General features: G+C 37.3%; 1 protein-coding gene and 1 pseudogene across 11 annotated transcripts in view; both read right to left on the bottom strand.

Moving 5' to 3' along the window:
• ANKRD28 (ankyrin repeat domain 28) overlaps positions 1-17,508 on the bottom strand; it is a 200,628-nt gene that overhangs the window by 105,970 nt on the left and 77,150 nt on the right. For 6 of the 11 annotated variants that reach the window (XM_086674248.1, XM_086674254.1, XM_086674249.1 and 3 more), the window contains one exon: positions 14,750-14,833. In XM_086674248.1, the coding sequence (XP_086530374.1) occupies positions 14,750-14,833 (84 nt within the window). Of the gene's footprint in view, positions 1-14,749; positions 14,834-15,966; positions 17,504-17,508 lie in introns of those variants that run through there. The other 5 variants (XR_015239964.1, XM_086674247.1, XM_025914165.2 and 2 more) reach the window with 2 other exon arrangements.
• LOC112849386 (WW domain-binding protein 11-like) lies at positions 322-2,911 on the bottom strand (annotated as a pseudogene).

Genomic DNA, 17,508 nt, shown 5'->3' with positions numbered 1-17,508 from the left:
CCTTTCCCAAATCTGACTCTGGCTATTACAGGTACTTTGTTGCTGTTGATGTTTTCTTGTGAAACATTTATTTATTTATTCCATGAAACACTCAAAGTTTAGGTCAGTGGGAAACAATTTTAATCAAAGAACTGTACAATTTCTTCCCACATATTTTGATTTGTAATAGGAAATGACACTGCAACCCATTTTACTAAAATATTACAAAATATTTACAAGAAAATATTAAAATAGGTCAAACACAAAAGGCAAGATGGGGTAAAATAAACTTTTTTCAGAAATCTCTACTCCAGTGCCAATAGCACACAAGAAGAGAATCAAAACAAATAAGTAACAAAGATCCCCTGACCATGCTGCCAAAGAATTGGAGAAGGGAAACAAACGGGATGAAAATGGTGGTAAGAAGGGAATAGATGTTAACAGCCTGGCTTCAATAACCAATCTATTCTGAATGAAATAACTCTCTCTTATATGCAATAAATTCTGAACAAGGCTAAATTTTAGGATATTTCTTGAAATGAAATTTAAAAATACCCTGGCAGCTCTTTCACTAAGTTTAATACGAGCCTCTTTCCCCATGAACCACTCATGCGAACAGAAACCTGTTCTGGCATTAAAAGCTGTCACAGCAGGGGCGCCTGGGTGGCTCGGTGGGTTGAGCATCCGACTTCAGCTCAGGTCATGATCTCACGGTCTGTGGGTTCGAGCCCCGCGTTGGGCTCTGTGCTGACAGCTCAGAGCCTGGAGCCTGTTTGGGATTCTGTGTCTCCCTCACTCTCTGCCCCTCCCCCACTTGTGCTCTGTCTCTCAAAAATAAACATTTTAAAAAATTAAAAAAAAAAAAAGCTGTCACAGTAGCCCTTCCGTTTCTTTCATGAAAGCTTCATAAACATCATCCTTAGTTTGCCCTGAAATGGGAACAGATGGACCAGATTTGGGGGCTGCTTTGGCAAGAGGCACAGCAGAATCATCCTCTGACTTTCTCTGGGGAGCAGCAGCGGTCCCTTTGTTCTCTTGATGTACCCTCATTGCAGTGGGCACAAATCAAGTAATCTCCGCCTAGGGATTGGTGATCCGTGGCTTGGCACTGATGGATGCTGTGGCTTTCTTCTCAATGGTGGCTGCGCTTGTATCATCCGCCTTGGTTTGCTGAATCAAGTTGGGTGGAGCACTTAAAACCCCCGGGTTCAGCAAGGGAGCTGGTGGGAAAAGCCCAGGTGGGGCAGGTCCAAGTACAGGCACCAAAGGTGAGCACATCATGCCAGGACGGGGTGGAGGAATACTTGGAGGTGCAGGGGGAGGTAGCCTTGGTGGGGGTCCCTGAAGAGGAGGGCCAGGAGGCAGACCTGGAAGTGGACCTGAGGGAGGGCCAGGGGGCCAGCCTGGTGGTGGGCCTGGAGGTAAAAGTCGAGGTAAAGGCCCCTGGAGCCCTGGCATTCCAGATGGTCTCAGGAATGGAGGAGCTCCTGGAAGTGGTCCAGGAGGAAGGCCAAGCAGGTGGTCCAGGTGACTGTAAAGGTGGCGCAGGTGGTGGTCCAAGAGGAGGTGGTCCTGGCATGGGAGGTGCTTGTGTCTGAGAAGGAGAAACAGACTGCGTGGGAGCTGGCTGCTATGAAGAGGCGGGAAATGTGCCATCAGAAAGAGAGATTCCTCTTTATGCTGTTTTTGTGACTGCTTTTCTGCTTCAGAATCATCATAATCACCTTCATCATCATCCTCTGAAATTTCTTCTACTGCTCGTCCCTCCTCTGGGACTTCCTGACCTGCCATTTGAAGCATCATGGCTTGAAGAGGAGTCAGCTCCTTCATGTTCTTTTTCTTCCTTGATTTTCCAGGCATATGTGCAAATCTTACACTCAGACCTGACTTTTTTTCTTCATTGTTGTCTCTTTCATTATCATCACAGTGCACAAATTCAGCCCCTTCACTTTCTCCATCTGACCCATCAGTGTCGCTGTCATCAGTACTGTCATCATGCTTATCTTGATCCATGTCCTCAGAATACCATCATCTTCACTGGTGCTGGAAACATCATCATCATGACCCCGTTGAGCAAGTTCAGGACTACATAAAATGTCTTCATCCCACCTATGAGGGGGAAAGATCTAGAGCAAAGCCTACTTTACAGCCATACATTTGCAAGACTTGAGGAGGTGGTGGACCAGGGGGAGGACCAGGAGGTTTTCTGCCAGGGGGCAAAATGTGGAACACCATGTCCAAGAAGAGGAAGTATAGAAACTACCTGCGTAGAAGGTCATAGGCGAGGACTTTTTAAGGATGGAGCGTGGCTGGGCACCAGGAAGTGGAATGTCCTGGATCAGAATGTTGGAAGGAGCATGTGGCATATCTGGCAAGGGAATGCTCTCCACTTCCACATGCTGAGCATTCTTTTTTTTTTTTTTTTTAATTTTTTTTTTTTCAACGTTTATTTATTTTTTTTGGGGACAGAGAGAGACAGAGCATGAACGGGGGAGGGGCAGAGAGAGAGGGAGACACAGAATCGGAAACAGGATCCAGGCTCCGAGCCATCAGCCCAGAGCCCGATGCGGGGCTCGAACTCACGGACCGCGAGATCGTGACCTGGCTGAAGTCGGACGCTTAACCGACTGCGCCACCCAGGCACCCCACATGCTGAGCATTCTTGACAGCATCAAAATATTGGCTAGGTTGAGCCCTCTTCTGTTCATACTCTACTTCTAGCTTTCTCAATTCTTTGTAAATATCCAGAATCTCTTCCACAGAGTTGTAGAATACGTTAAAAGGTTTCACGCAGCTTTTTACACTTATCTTCAGCACCTTCTCATTTAACTGTTTGCTGCACTGGGTTAAGTTCCATTTCATCCAATTTCTCCATGTCCCGAATAATCTGTTTGGGATCCTTCATGCTTAAAACTGCAGCCCGTACCATCATGCACCGTTTTTTGTTCTTCTTTAATTCTCTCTTCTGGGCTTCTTTTTGATTATTACAGGTACCTTGGTTTATGCGCAATTACCAATATATCAGCTATTTAGATTTGTTCATATGTGGCACTGCTCTGGCAACATGAAGAGTGAACCCCATGTTATCAAAAAGTATACACTTGGCTTATGAGGCAGCTTTTAACAATGACTGGCAGCTTCCAGCATCTCCTCTTCACCTATGAAGTTCCCATCATTTCCTGTGCTGCTTCTGTGCTGTGTGTTCAGCAATTGTGCAAACTTTACTTTTATTTAATGATGATGATTTGGACGTTAATACAATAATATGAAAGCTGCTTTCTAGTTGGTCAGGGAAACTAACACTAAGAACTTTATTAAATGCCTTCCCTAGAACCAACTTCTATTCCTAAGCATTGGGGGCAAGATGGGATTTAGTCCCCTTGACAAAGAACTCGGTAGAATATCCCATCTCATTGTCTCTTTAAAGTCAATGCTCTGACAGATCATCAAGAGAATACTGCAAATGATAAAGTTATTACAGAAGAGTGCCTTTGTCCACATGCATTTCAAGCACACATTTTTTCCTTTCCTCCCTCCTTCTCTCTTCTTTCCTTCCTTTCTTCACTCCCTCCCTCCCTCCCTTTCTTTCCTTCCTTGCTTGACTCACCCTTCCTATGTCAAAGTGATTTGAGTTGTCTAAATAAGTACTGAAGGAGTTGTAAGGCAAAACGACCATGGAAAGAAGCCAGTTTAACTCACTTTGCACTTGGGCAACTAATAGCTGACTGTTCCTACCCACCAAAACCCAAAAACATTCCATACACAAACACAAGCAAGAATACCCACACACAACATAGCCAAACACCTTTAGATCATAAACTTGTCAAAGTCAGGGACTATGTCTTATTTTTATTCATTCCCTTCTGACACCTTTTAAATGGCTATTATTCACCATAGACTGGGTATAAATACAGGGAATAATTCAAACCAGGTCCCTATATCCAGAGAGTTAAAGGTACTGAACAAGACACAAGTCAGTTAACATGAGTGCTACAAACAAGAAGTTCAGAGTGCTGTGGATGTCTATTAGGCTGCCATAATACATACTGGAAGACCAAGAAAGGTGTTCCAGAAAAAGAGATATATATGTAAGTCTTAATACTGGTTCTCCATTGCTGCATAACAAATTACCACAAACTTAGGAGCTTAAGACAGCAGTCATTTATTAATTCACAGTTCTGTAGGGCAGAAGTCCAGGCATGGTATGCTGGGTTCTCTGCTCAGGGACGCTCTTAGAGCTGAAATCAAAGTGTCAGTGAGCAATGTTCTCACCAGGAGACCTAAGGAAGAATCCACCTCTAGGTTCATTTAGGTAAAAATTGAGTTCACTGTGGTTGTTGGACTGAGGTTCCAGTTTTCTCCCTGTCAGCCAGAAGTTGCCCTCTGTCTGTTCCTATAGACTGCCCAATCCTTACCATGAGGCTCCCCTCCATGTTCAAAGTCAGCAACACAGAACCTGCCTCACATCAAATCCCTTACTGTCTTTGTTTCTGACTCTAGATACACATTTAATTTTTTTTTAATATTTATTTTTGAAAGAGACAGAGTGTGAGCAGCAGAAGAGAGAGGCAGAGAGAGAAAGGGAGACCTAGAATCCAAAGCAGGCTCCAGGCTCTGAGCTGTCAGCACAGAACCCGATGCAGGACTTGAACCCATGAACTAACTGTGAGATCATGACGTGGGCCAAAGTCAGCTACTTAACCGACTGAGCCACCCAGGCGCCCCTAGGTCCACATTTAAAGGGTTCATGTAATTAGGTCAGGTCTACTCAGCTAATCTCACCTTCCTAGTCAACTGTGCCAAACGTTATAAAGTAATCACAAGAGTGCTATCCTATCATATTTACAGTACAGAAAATTATACAGGATATGTACATGGAGGGGGAGTAAGATTCTTGTGGGCCATCTTAGGAATTCTGCCTACTATCAGGGGTAACCTAAAGAACAAAGAGAAAATGAAGATGAAGCAAAGATTGAATTGGAGACAACATGGGCACAAGCGATATCCTGAGTCAGGAAAGAGCAGGGAAGAATAAGGGGAAAAAGTATGTATGACTGGACTTGTCTCCCCAGTACCCAGCATAGTAACTGGCACATAATTTTTCAAGGGAATGGACCAACATACCAAGTTATACCAAATTAAGCTAGCAGGTATTTACTAAGACTTTACATACTTAATAGCTATAGGACAAAAGCTAAGAAACTTATTGTAATGTGAAACCACTAGGCAGAATTGAGGGGTGACAAACCAGTGGAGACAACATGGACAGAAAACAAACTGGACATTAAGAAAACTAGGCTCTTATGCTATCTCTGCTAAATATAAGTGACCAAATCAAATAAACTCCAAGACTTTAGTTTTGTCTCATCTTTAATAGAGATGATATAACCACTTAATTTCTAAGATCCCTTTCCAGTGCTACCTATCCTACAAAATGGAAGGCATGGTTCTTGCCCTCAAGCATATTCTATTTAGGAAGTTTAGAATGTAAGTATTAATTCATGTTGTAACCCACACATTGCTCTATCAGTAGTAATATTAAAAAGACAATAGGAAGAATCCTATTTTAAACACTGAATTTACCCTCTTCTATAAATTTAGCAGTAAACAGATATTCCTATGCTAAGATTTACTTGCTCTTCCCAGTAAAAAAAATAAAACACCAAAATTACATATCTTTATATTATTATTTTTTTTAGGTAGGCTCCATGCCCAATGTGGGGCTTTAACTCACAACCATGAGATCAAGAGTCACATGCTCTACCAAGTGAGCCAGCCAGGTGCTCCCAAAATTACATATCAATACCAGGTCCTATTAGAATAAGGCAAAGTAAGGTAATGCCACAGTTTGGGGAGAATAAGGACTAGAATTCTCAGGACAGAGTAACAGAGAGAGGATGGTACAGCTAGAAAATGCCAGAGATCTTCAGATTATGCACTTGTATACTCAACTAAGTACTGAACACCACAAGTGTATAAAAATACTACCCAAGTCTGGTGAAAAGAAGCATCTAAAGCAATTAAAGTAGTGCTTCTCAACCGTTTTCTCCTTATGATCCTAATCCAGGAGGTTTTTGATACTTTATTTTTCCTAACTGCCCTCATGAAATTTTACTACTACTGTGTATCTATCTAATTTCTACAGTTTAATCCTTTGGAAGGCCATAATCATTGTAATATGCAAGATTCTCTCTCTCTCTCATACACACACACACACACACACACACACACACACACACACACACACAGCAAAAAAATAAATTTTGCCAAGTTGGAGGTGATAGCATCACCAGTGAGGATACATGGATTTTGAAGGAATAGTGCCTGGATTGCATACAGGGAAGTAATCTGTTCCCGCCAACCAGGGTGAAAACCTTGTGTTTCCTGGAGCACTGGAGAGAGTACTCAAAAAGAAACTTACCTCAGCAGTACTGGATATTTAACATATTTTGAATTAAATACCATTTATAGTAAGAACAAAATTTATAAAATATAAATTTAACAAAGTATGTAAAAAGGCCATCCACAGTGAAATTACAAAATCTGCTGAGAGAAGTTAAAAATGACCTAAATAAATGGAGAGCTGGGTGAGAAGACTCAATATTGTTAAGATGTTAATTTTTGCCAACTTCACCTACAGATCAACATAATCCAATTTTCTCCCCAGAGACTGACAAGCTGATTCTAAAATATATATAAAAACACTGAGTACTCACACAATTTTGAAAAAGAAAAAAGTTGATGATTTCAAGACTTATTATAAAATGCTACCATATCACAACAGTATGGCACTGGCATTAACAACTGACTTAATAAAGACACAAAGACAATTCAGTGAAATAGTCTTGTTTTTCCACAAGTATCTAAGAACTGAATATATCTACATATTAAAAAAGTGAACTTTGGCATATACCTTGCATAATATGCAAATATTAACTCAAAATAGTCTGTAGATCTAAATGTAAAATACAAAACTTCTGGGAGATACAAAGAAAATCTACGTGATGTGGAGACAGAGATCTTTTTAGATACAACACCAAAACCACAATCCATAACAGAATAAATTGATAAACTGGACATCAACAAAATTTAAAACTTCCGCTCTTCAAATACATTCTTAAGAGAATGAAAACACAACCACAGATTGAGTACTTGTATCCAGAACATACAAAGAACTCTCAAAACTCGAGAGCAAGAAAACAATCCAATTAAGGGGGAAAAAAAAAAACAAAGAAACTAGCAAAAACATTTGAAAGACACTTCACCAAAGAGGATATACAGATTGCCAAGAGGCACATGAAAAGATGTTCAATATCATTAGTCATCACAGAAATGTAAATTAAAACTACAATGAGATACACTGTGGGATGGATACACATCTATTAGAATTTTTAAGATTAGAAAAGATTGACCTTACCAAATATTGGTGAGAATGTGGAAAAACTGGCATTCTCATGTCTTGGTGGTGGGAATGTATAATGATACAACCAATGTGGAAACAGCTGGCAATTTCTTAAAAAGTTAAACATATAGATACCTACCATATGGTCTGACCTTTCCACCACTAGACATTTACCCAAGAGAAAGGAAAGCCTATATTCATACAAAGACTTGTACAGAAAGGTTCATCATAGCTTTACTCGTAATAGATGAAAATGGGAAACAACTCAAATGTCCATCGATAGTTAAGTGGATAAACAAATTATGTTTATAGTTACAATGGAATACTACTCAGCAACAGAAAAGAACTGTTAATACCATGCCACAACATGTGAGATTCAAAATAATTATGCTGAGTGAAAAAATGCCAGACAAAAGGAAGACATATTGTATAATCTCATTTATATAAAGCTCTAGAAAATACAAATTAATCTGTAGTGATACAAAGCAAATCAGAGGTTATGGAGAGGCAAATGGAATCTTTTGGAAGTGATGGAAGCATTAGCTACCTTGATTATGGTGAAGGTTTCATAGGTATATGCATATGTCAAAATTTATGAAACAGTGTAATTTAAATATATGTAATTCATTGTATATCAATTATACCTCACTAAAACCTAAAAAAAAAAAAAAGGCTGAGGTACTAGCTGAGACTAACAGACCAATTAGTAACTTTAGCTCTGTCTAAAATTTTGGACAGAATTTATGCCATTTTTGTTTTACTACCTAACATATTACTTATATACAGTTATAAGTATAAAAACTCATCAGCATTATTTCAGACTATGCAAGTAAAAGTACCTGATCTCTATTAAAAATATCACAGTTGGGGTACCTGGGTAGCTCAATCAGTTAAGTGTCCGACTCTTGGTTTCAGCTCAGGTCATGATTTCACAGTTCCTGAGTTCGAGCCCTGCGCTGGGCTCTGTACTGACAGTGCGGAGCCTGCTTGGGATTCTCTCTCTCCCTCTCTTTCTGCTCCTTTCTGAGCATGTGTGCACACACTCTCTCTCCCTCTCTCAAAATAAATAAACTTTAAAAAAAAATATCACTGTTTACCCAACATCTATTTATTTATACATGTCCAGTAAAATTGCTTCAAAGAACTAAGAGGACATTTAGTCTATTTGGAAAGATGATAATTTAATAATTTATAATAAATATAAACATTCCAAAAATTTTGCATGTCCACTGAAGCAGAATTTTTGTTTTCTTGGTGAAAAGATCTCAATTTATTTCCAATTAGCAAGATTTAAAATAATCCAAATGCTCCCTAAAAGGGGACTAGTTAAATAAATTACATTATAAACAATGGAAAATGATGTGGCTATAAAGAAAAATGAGAAGTTCTCATTACTAATATGGACTAATATACTACATTCCCAATATATATTCCCCAAATATACTGGAGATGAAAAATGAAAGATGCAGAATGTGTATATGCTAAATAAAAAACAATACATGAATGGAATATAAAAATAAGTCACCATCAGTCTCTAGCTGCAAAAACAGCTAGTTTCATTAGATAATACCTTCTTTGTTTCAGAATCTTCCAAAGCCATTTATAGTCACAATGACAGGATGTAAACTCATTTAAGATCTTGGGGGAAAACTGACCATTGGTGAAGAAAATTTAAAAATCTGAGGCTAGATGCTAGAAGCACTGGCAAGAATAGAGGAGAAGTGCCATCTCTAGGCACCTAGAAACTATAGAGGAATTCTCTCCTGGGTGTTAACTGAGTTGGTTCCTTGCTCTTCTTCACTCCCCCCCTTACTACTCGATGTTCCATGGAAGCCAGCTAGAAGTTGGGTGGGTACACTTGAGAAGGGGTTGAAGGTTGGTCACAGGTTCCATTACTAATTACTGTAAGTAGCTAAAAAAGACCATGTGCACATGTACAATTTTAGGGCAGAGAGTGCACATGACCTCAAGTAACGGAGTGAAGAGGTTTTAAGAACTTAGAACACCAACAGTGTGGTATACTGACAGCCAGCAGAAGTGACATGTGGCCACAAGAAAGACTGGTTAAAGATTAGAGCATTTCTTGTTAATTTCCAGAAAAGACTAGAGAACACAGTGAAGGATGGGGGTGGGTAGAATTCAGGTAACCTGTGTAAACTTAGGGTTTACTACTTTGTGTTAACTGCCAACAATATTATTATAATAATAACGAAAACTAATGATCTGTTTGTATGATGTGTATATATAGATTTGCTGAGCACTTCATCTGACAAAGTAAAATCAACATCATTTCAATGATCCCAGAAAGTACTTTTGAAAGCTTAAAGATGTTAATAATTTGGAAGGCTATTTTGGCAAATCAATCCCAAAATACTTTGAATGACAAAGCTAAATTCAGAAGCTAATAAAATATCCAAGATAGCATTTTCAAAAATACTAAGTTATATGGTAGATACAGGGAAGATCTACTTATTGACTAGCTCTTAAATCAACTCTTTTGTGTTTAAAAAGGGTCACTCATAATCTAAGCATTCCTGTTTTGAATACTGAGAACAGCATTGGCTAAATTATAATTACCTCTAGTTTGCTATTATCTTGAATGACATTTTTATCCAGCCAAAAATTAAGACATCAGGGAGGCTTATGTAGTCACTCATTTGCAATGCTAACATTAACAGCACTTGGTATCATGAAAATTAGGAATCCACTTGAATTACAGTTTAAAAGATAGGAGTCCATAGAATCAACCTAACTTTTGGGGGGAATATCCCCTTCTGAACCATTACTGTTTTATGGCACTATTTGACAAAAGAAAAAAACTATTTCGCTCTCTCCAATTTACTTTATTTTCCCAGTTACTATCAAGTCTGACATGGGTTCAAATTCCTGTTCCTGCTATACTTACTGGTCCTGGAGATATTTAACCTTTCTGAATTGTAGTTTTGTTATCTATTAGTGGAATGGAAATGCTAACCTACCAACATTACAAGATTGTTGTATGAACTGAATCATAACATAAAAAGATTTAGGCATATCACTGTCTCTGAAATAAAATTCTATAATTAACACCAATTTCTATCACTCTGGACACAGGAAAACAATTTCTTTGTGTAGAAATAATTTTCTGACAAAGTCAGACCTTTCCTCTGAAATATGTTATTGATATTTTAGACTAAATTATTTGGACTCTACAATAGGGCATTAAGTTTTACTAAATCCTCGGGAAAGGAAATAATAATTATTATTTTGGCTACATATATTTAGAAATACAAATGAAACCTTCTGGGCAAAAGCAGGAGGTCATTCAAGGTCATTCAGAATTTTCAGACCATCTTAAAAAATTTTTTTTAAATGTTTATCTGATTTAATTTTGAGAGGCGTGCAGGGGAGGGGGCAGAGAGAGGCTCCAAAGCAGGCTCTGTGCTAACAGACAGCCTGATGTGGAGCTCAAATTCATGAATGTAAGATCATGACCTGAGTTCTGAGCCCAAGTTGGATGCTTAACCCCTTAATCTACTGAGCCACCCAGGCACACCTTAGAGCATCTTAAATTTGGAGTGGCAAACACCCTGAAAGCCATTATTGTAATCCACACATTTTGTAACAAAAGAGAGCCTCAAAGAACTTAAATGGATTTGCTCAAGTAGTATATATAGGCAATAAGGTAAGAAAACAGGAGTACTTAGGTCTAATAACTTAAATTCCAATTGTTCTTTACACTATATATACATACCACTCTGCTTTCATAAATTTTTGACAGTATCACCTTTTTGGTTAACAGTGTTTCTTCCATAACCAGGTAACTTATTTTTCTAAAAGTTTGCTACTTCAACTGCTTCTAGGCAATCAAAAATCTTCTATTAGGTTACTACCCAAACAACTATTTCCTCTTTATGCCTTCCTATGAAAATGCAAATTTTCTCCACATATGGAATGGTAATATAACCAGTGATGATAAGCCTCTATTCTTGTCCCAGGGGATGAACCAGGTGAAAAACAATGACTAATCTAAGCAAAACGCTAATCCCATTCTACCTTTGCTGGTGGATTGGTTTAGAGTAAGCCAGTAACCAATCCAATCTCAGGGGGAGTTTGGAGGGGATTTGGAAAAAGATAGTTTTGCTTGATTAAAAATACAAAGAAAAAGGAAACTTACAGGGAGAGTCCCCTTTCCATTTCTTTGGCTGTGTGTCATAAGCACAAAATGCATCAGTCATCTCTACTAGGAGAAGAAAGCTGAAAGCCTCACAGAGCCACTCACCCAGAGTTCTGACAGTACGATCTTAACCAACCAAACTGCCTTGCTCTAGAGTAAATTATTATAAAAGCAATAAACCTGTATTTAGTTAGGCACTCAATTACTTGTGGCCCAAAGCCTCCAAATATGAAACTCCAACATTTTTAAAAATTTATTTGAGAGAGACAGAGAGAGAGAGAGAGAGAGAAGAGAGCGCACACGCATGAGCAGGGGAGAAGCAGGGAGAGAGAATCCCAAGCAGGCTCTACAGTGCTAGTGCAGAGTCCAATACAGGACCCAAACTCAGGAACCGTTAGATCATGATCTGAGCCAAAATCAAGAGCTAGACGTTTAAGCAACTGAGCCACCAGAACTCCAGCATTTTCTAGTGAAATCATCTTACCTAAGCCTCTACAACAGAAGACTTCCTTCTCAACCAAATAATACACATGTATTTTAAATTAAGAGTTTTGTTAAAAATCAATTTAGGTATGTTACTAAGAAAAATGCTATTTGGTGATTCACAGTATCCAAAACTTCAGGACATGACTGAAGAAACTAAAATAAATCTAAAAAAATACAATGTTCATTTAACAGTACAGAAACAAATCTGAATTTGTATACCCATTCTAAAAACTGATAAAAACAACTTCAAAAACTGTAAGTTTCAAAGAGATATTATTCTCAATTACTTATTTAAATAAAATTATTTTTAAAAAAACACCACTGTCACACTGACATAAAGCTTAAACATACTTTATTACCTATCAACAATCACAGATTTAACTCAGATCACAGATTTAACAAATTGTAAAATTATGACAATACTCTCAACTACTAAGAGTCACATGAGAAAAGACGTAAAAGCAGCTGTAGAATAACTTGTCAAAAACCCATGAATCACTGAAGACTACTGAAGTCACCCACCCTCAAGAAAAGCCTACTGATTTGAAGTACTAACCTTTTAGTTCTGCCCTAAGTCACAGTAAGGGCACCAGCTAGGAGATGTTAAGAAATGGTGGTTATTATGGAAAGAGCCTAAATGTCCATCAACTGATGAATGGATAAAGAAATTGTGGTTTATATACACAATGGAGTACTACAGGGCAATGAGATGGCCCTTTGTAGCAATGTGGATGGAACTGGAGAGTGTGATGCTAAGTGAAATAAGCCATACAGAGAAAGACAGATACCATATGTTTTCACTCTCATGTGGATCCTGAGAAACTTAACAGAAACCCATGGGGGAGGGGAAGGGAAAAAAAAAAAAAAAAGAGGTTAGAGTGGGAGAGAGCCAAAGCATTAAGAGACTCTTAAAAACTGAGAACAAACTGAGGGTTGATGGGGGGTGGGAGGGAGGGGAGGGTGGGTGATGGGTATTGAGGAGGGCACCTTTTGGGATGAGCACTGGGTGTTGTATGGAAACCAATTTGACAATAAATTTCATATATTGAAAAAAAAAAAAAGAAGTGGTGGTTAAAAGCAAGTAAAGAAAGGAATCTATAAGTAGAGGCTAAAAATCATAAATGTTTGGGGGTGACACACTAATGACACATACACAATAGTTTCCAAGAACATTACAGTAGAATAAACTTATGCTCAAGATGATTCTGAGTAATTTTTAAAAATTTAAAATAATTTGATCAATACAGCAGAAAACAGTGTTGGCTATGAGACTTCATAATGACAGGGAAATTAATCATGGTAAGTAGCATTATAGTCCAAACTTTCTCACCAAGGTAAGATTTGTTAGTACTATTAAGAAAACTAGCAAACAAACCCAAAAAACTAGAGTTCAACAGAACAGAAAGCCATTTTTTTCCTTTTCATTAACTCTATACCCCTGTAACTATTTTCTGTCCTAAGAAAAAAATAGACTCTTCAGAACACCCCAATTAGGTAAAGTAACAAGGCACTCCATTTAAAATAAATAAATATATCCTGAATTAGGTGCATGTTTCCAATAAATATAAATTTAAAGGCAATTCATTTAGGAAGGTTTAAAAAAAATGTAGTAATAGCATTTTGATCACTCTAATGTTAGAATGAACCATTTTAGCTAAAGATTAAATTTATTTGGATAATCCAACTTTTAAAAGATTAATACTTTTTATATCTACTTAACATTATCACAGTAGTACTGTATGAAAGAATGAAAGAAAGATGAGAGCTTGAGATGACCTTGCAGGCTTTTGCAGAACTACCAATCATTTTAGGTCATCTGGTTTGGTGTTGCTATGGCAACTTTATGAATCATGACCCCCTCACCACAATAATTCAGAGGACTGAATTATGTATGAAGAATGTACTGTCAACATGTTTCCTGTAAAAATATACACATTAATGAATTAGATCTTACTATAGTAAATTATATATCTTTAGCCTCAATTCAGTAAATTAAAGAAACTACTGGCCACTAGAGAAACAGAAAATTATCCATATGTCCAATCTGTATAAAACTGTCTCTCCTGTCAATCCTGAATGTCAAATCCACTACGTCTTTCAGTTTGGAGACTTTTCAAACAATATGTCTTTCTTTACTGAGAGGTTCAAACAAATGAATCTCTGTATAATGCTTACCACACTTATTTACAGAAAACAAATTCGATCTCATAATCAAATCAGATATATTATAAACTTAATAGAAATGTCTTTTAGAGTTCACAAAAAAGAACCCTCATCTAAAATGCATACAAGTATTTAACAGTCAAATGTCACGATGTCTACAACTTACTTTCAAATGGATTCAGCAAAACAAAAAACCGTATGTGTCTATATATAAAATATGTGTAAATATGAGAAGGAAAGCAAATGTGGCAAAATGTTCTCACTGCTGGATCTACGTGGAGTGTATGTGGGTATTCAGAATATTGTTTCAACTTTTCTGTAAAATATTCCCAAGTAAAAAGCTGTGGAAACAAAGGACCCTCACTGGTTCCTAGTCCTCTTGTGTTAGTTTTTACCCTGAATATACACCCAGTCTCCTTCTTTTGAGGCAATTACTTCAAGACCCTCTGCCCTCATTTAAAACAACTGTTACAAAACTGTTACGTCTTTTTTAACAAAATCATAATTCTAGAAAAGAGTTTTTATAAGTAGATTTAAAGGCCAGTATCAGTGAATTGTTTTACCTGAAAGTTAACATCTTCTTTCTTAAATATTAGTGCTCGAACTTCATCAGGATCTCCATTAAATATAGCTTGCACCAGTGATGGCTAAAATACAAGAGAGTAATAAAAATATTAATCACACTGCATGGATAATTCTAAAGATATTTCCACATAATTTTTAAACCTGAAATTTTTCTTCTCTTTAGCAACAATAATCAATTTGTTTTTGACATTAACCAATACTTTTATTGAGTCAAATTGTATGAAAGTACAGGATTCCTCCTTGAATAAAAAAGGCCTAATTAAAAAAAAAAAAAATCAATTCAGTATGGCCAAAATTAGGTAGTACAATAAACACAATCAAACCTGAGTAGAAGCCTTTTGTTTATATATATGGTAAAAACAAAGTCTCTTCCAAATACAAGTGTGACATCTCAACATCTACTTGTGGGACATAAGTTGTCAAACAAGCCATTGCCAGGCCACAATGATGCCCATGAAGGCAGGCCTTTTTGAAAAGTTCTGTTTGGGGCATTCAATAACTTGCACGGGTTAGCATTACCTGTTATACAGATTTAAATCCAAAGAAAGAAAATCTGGCAATTGATGAAAATCACTACTATTCAAAGACCAAAAAATAGCATACACCTGAATAACACGAAGAGGCAAACACGTGCATGTCTAAATATAACAATTTCTTAATCAACAACAGTCTCTTTGATAAGGTATCATATTATACTAGTCAAACAAACCAATTGACAACAGCATTAAAAATAAGGTTAAGGAAGTCTGATTCTTTTTCATATAAAAGTGCTGCATGTAAATACATAAAATTCATTACAGAAAAGGTTGTGCCTCGGTGTTGCTAGCAGTAGTAAACCTTTCCTAAAACATACAGTTCCTCATTCTCATTACAACATTTTTTAAAACCACAAAATGAAAACAGAAACGTGGTTGCCAGAACTACAATTCTCAAATTATTTTTTAAAAAGTCTTTGTAAGAGAGTAATACATAGTAAGGAAAGTCTGAGAATGTTAGCTAAACGTCTGAAGAAGTAAAAACCAAAACTGTGTCTATTTTATACACAAGTAATACTGCATCATATTTACATACCTATACTGCTTTTATTTGGGTTTTTAATAAAACTAGTGGAAGCCACCTTATGTTTATTCTTAAAAGATAAAATTTACCCCATTAGTTCAGTAGAAGATAATAAACATAAACTCTCATATCTTACCAATACACTTCCAGAAGGTGGTGGTGAATGTAGGGATTTATTTTCCTGTGGCAATTTAGAAATGAATGCAGGAGATTCATCTTCTACCTCCTCCAAAACAACAATACACACTCGACTCATTCGCTCTTTTAAAACACTAAATTCCAAGCTATGTGATAAAAGTCACAGTTGGAAGAGCACAAATAGTTTTTCCTCCTCTTCTGTACAACACTTAGGATCATTCTCTGAACAGCGCAGCTGGTTTTTTAAAGTTAGTAAGTACTATCAGAAAAACTGAAGTTTAAAATTATGACTACATAACATAACTTCCTAAAAACAAAAAAATTCTGTTATTTTCTGTTGGGTTACTGTAATACTTAAAAGAAATTTCATATCAACATGTCACTAACTAAAACGGAGTCCAGTACAAGCTCATCTAAAAATATTTTTCCCTTTCCAAAATAATCATATTGCTCTCTGTCTCACAGAAATTTACTTGCATAAAAAGATTATTGTTTGGGGTGACAACACCACACAATACAGAATGAAATGAGAAACAACTACTGTGACAGAGAGGATTACAGCTATACCCACTCTTGCCTGCAAGGTCATATAGTTACCAGTAGCTGACTTGCTTATAATTGGAAAAAAAAAAAAAAATCTCACTATTCTGTTTCCACTTCTAATTTGTCTTCATCTCTTCAGCTTCTGGTTTAAAGCAGATACTATCCAGAGGAAAAAAAAATATCTAGAGCTCAGCATAAATTCTTAAAATGAAGCTCAGAGGTTGACAATTCTTTCTGTGTTTGGGAAAGAAAAAAAACAACAACACTCTGCATTAATAGCAAAGCTGCAGTACATTTACATGCGATGAGTCAGACCCCAAGAGACAATAGGACTCTTGGTACTAGAATACAGCTTGATTAATCCAGATATCCCATATAAAGAAGAAACACAGATAGCTTTATTCCCATCGATAGCATAAGCAAGGCAGAGCGTTCATTCTTTCTCCATCAGGCAGTTGTCTGTGGCTGCTCCAGCAAAAGGGCACAGCACCAGGCAGAAATAGTGTTAGCAGAGGATCCTAACGGAACAGGCAGGCTGCGAAGGAATTAGAAGGCATTTGAGCTCAAATTACTGCTTCAGGCTTTTCATTTAAAAAAAGAGAGAGAAAAGCCCAGTAGTTTATCATTCCAGTGTTTCCTTTGATCTCCACATGAATACAGCTTCCATTAAATAGTCTTCATTCACAGGAAAAAACAGCAGACTGTGCATCTTCTTTGAGCCAACTACTTTATTCAATCATCTGTTCTGTGCCAATATAGTTTCCTTCCACTGTGAAAACCGCTACAGTTATCCTTTTCAGATTTCAGACGCTTTCCTGTTCCCCAGATGATCTTGCAAAACGGCCACTGATACCTCCAAATAGGTAGGTCCTTAAAAAATATCTACAGAACCTCAGGATCGGCCCCACAGAAGCATTCCAACTGAGCAACAGTCTGAATAGCAAAGACTGCAGAACCGCAGGATGAAATGCCTAGTAATGCTCACATGTTACACTTA

The sequence above is a fragment of the Puma concolor genome, chromosome C2 (assembly GCF_028749965.1).
Source record: "Puma concolor isolate L17-30 chromosome C2, mPumCon1.1.hap2, whole genome shotgun sequence".
NCBI lineage: Eukaryota > Metazoa > Chordata > Mammalia > Carnivora > Felidae > Puma > Puma concolor.
This window is presented reverse-complemented; position numbering and strand designations above follow the sequence as displayed.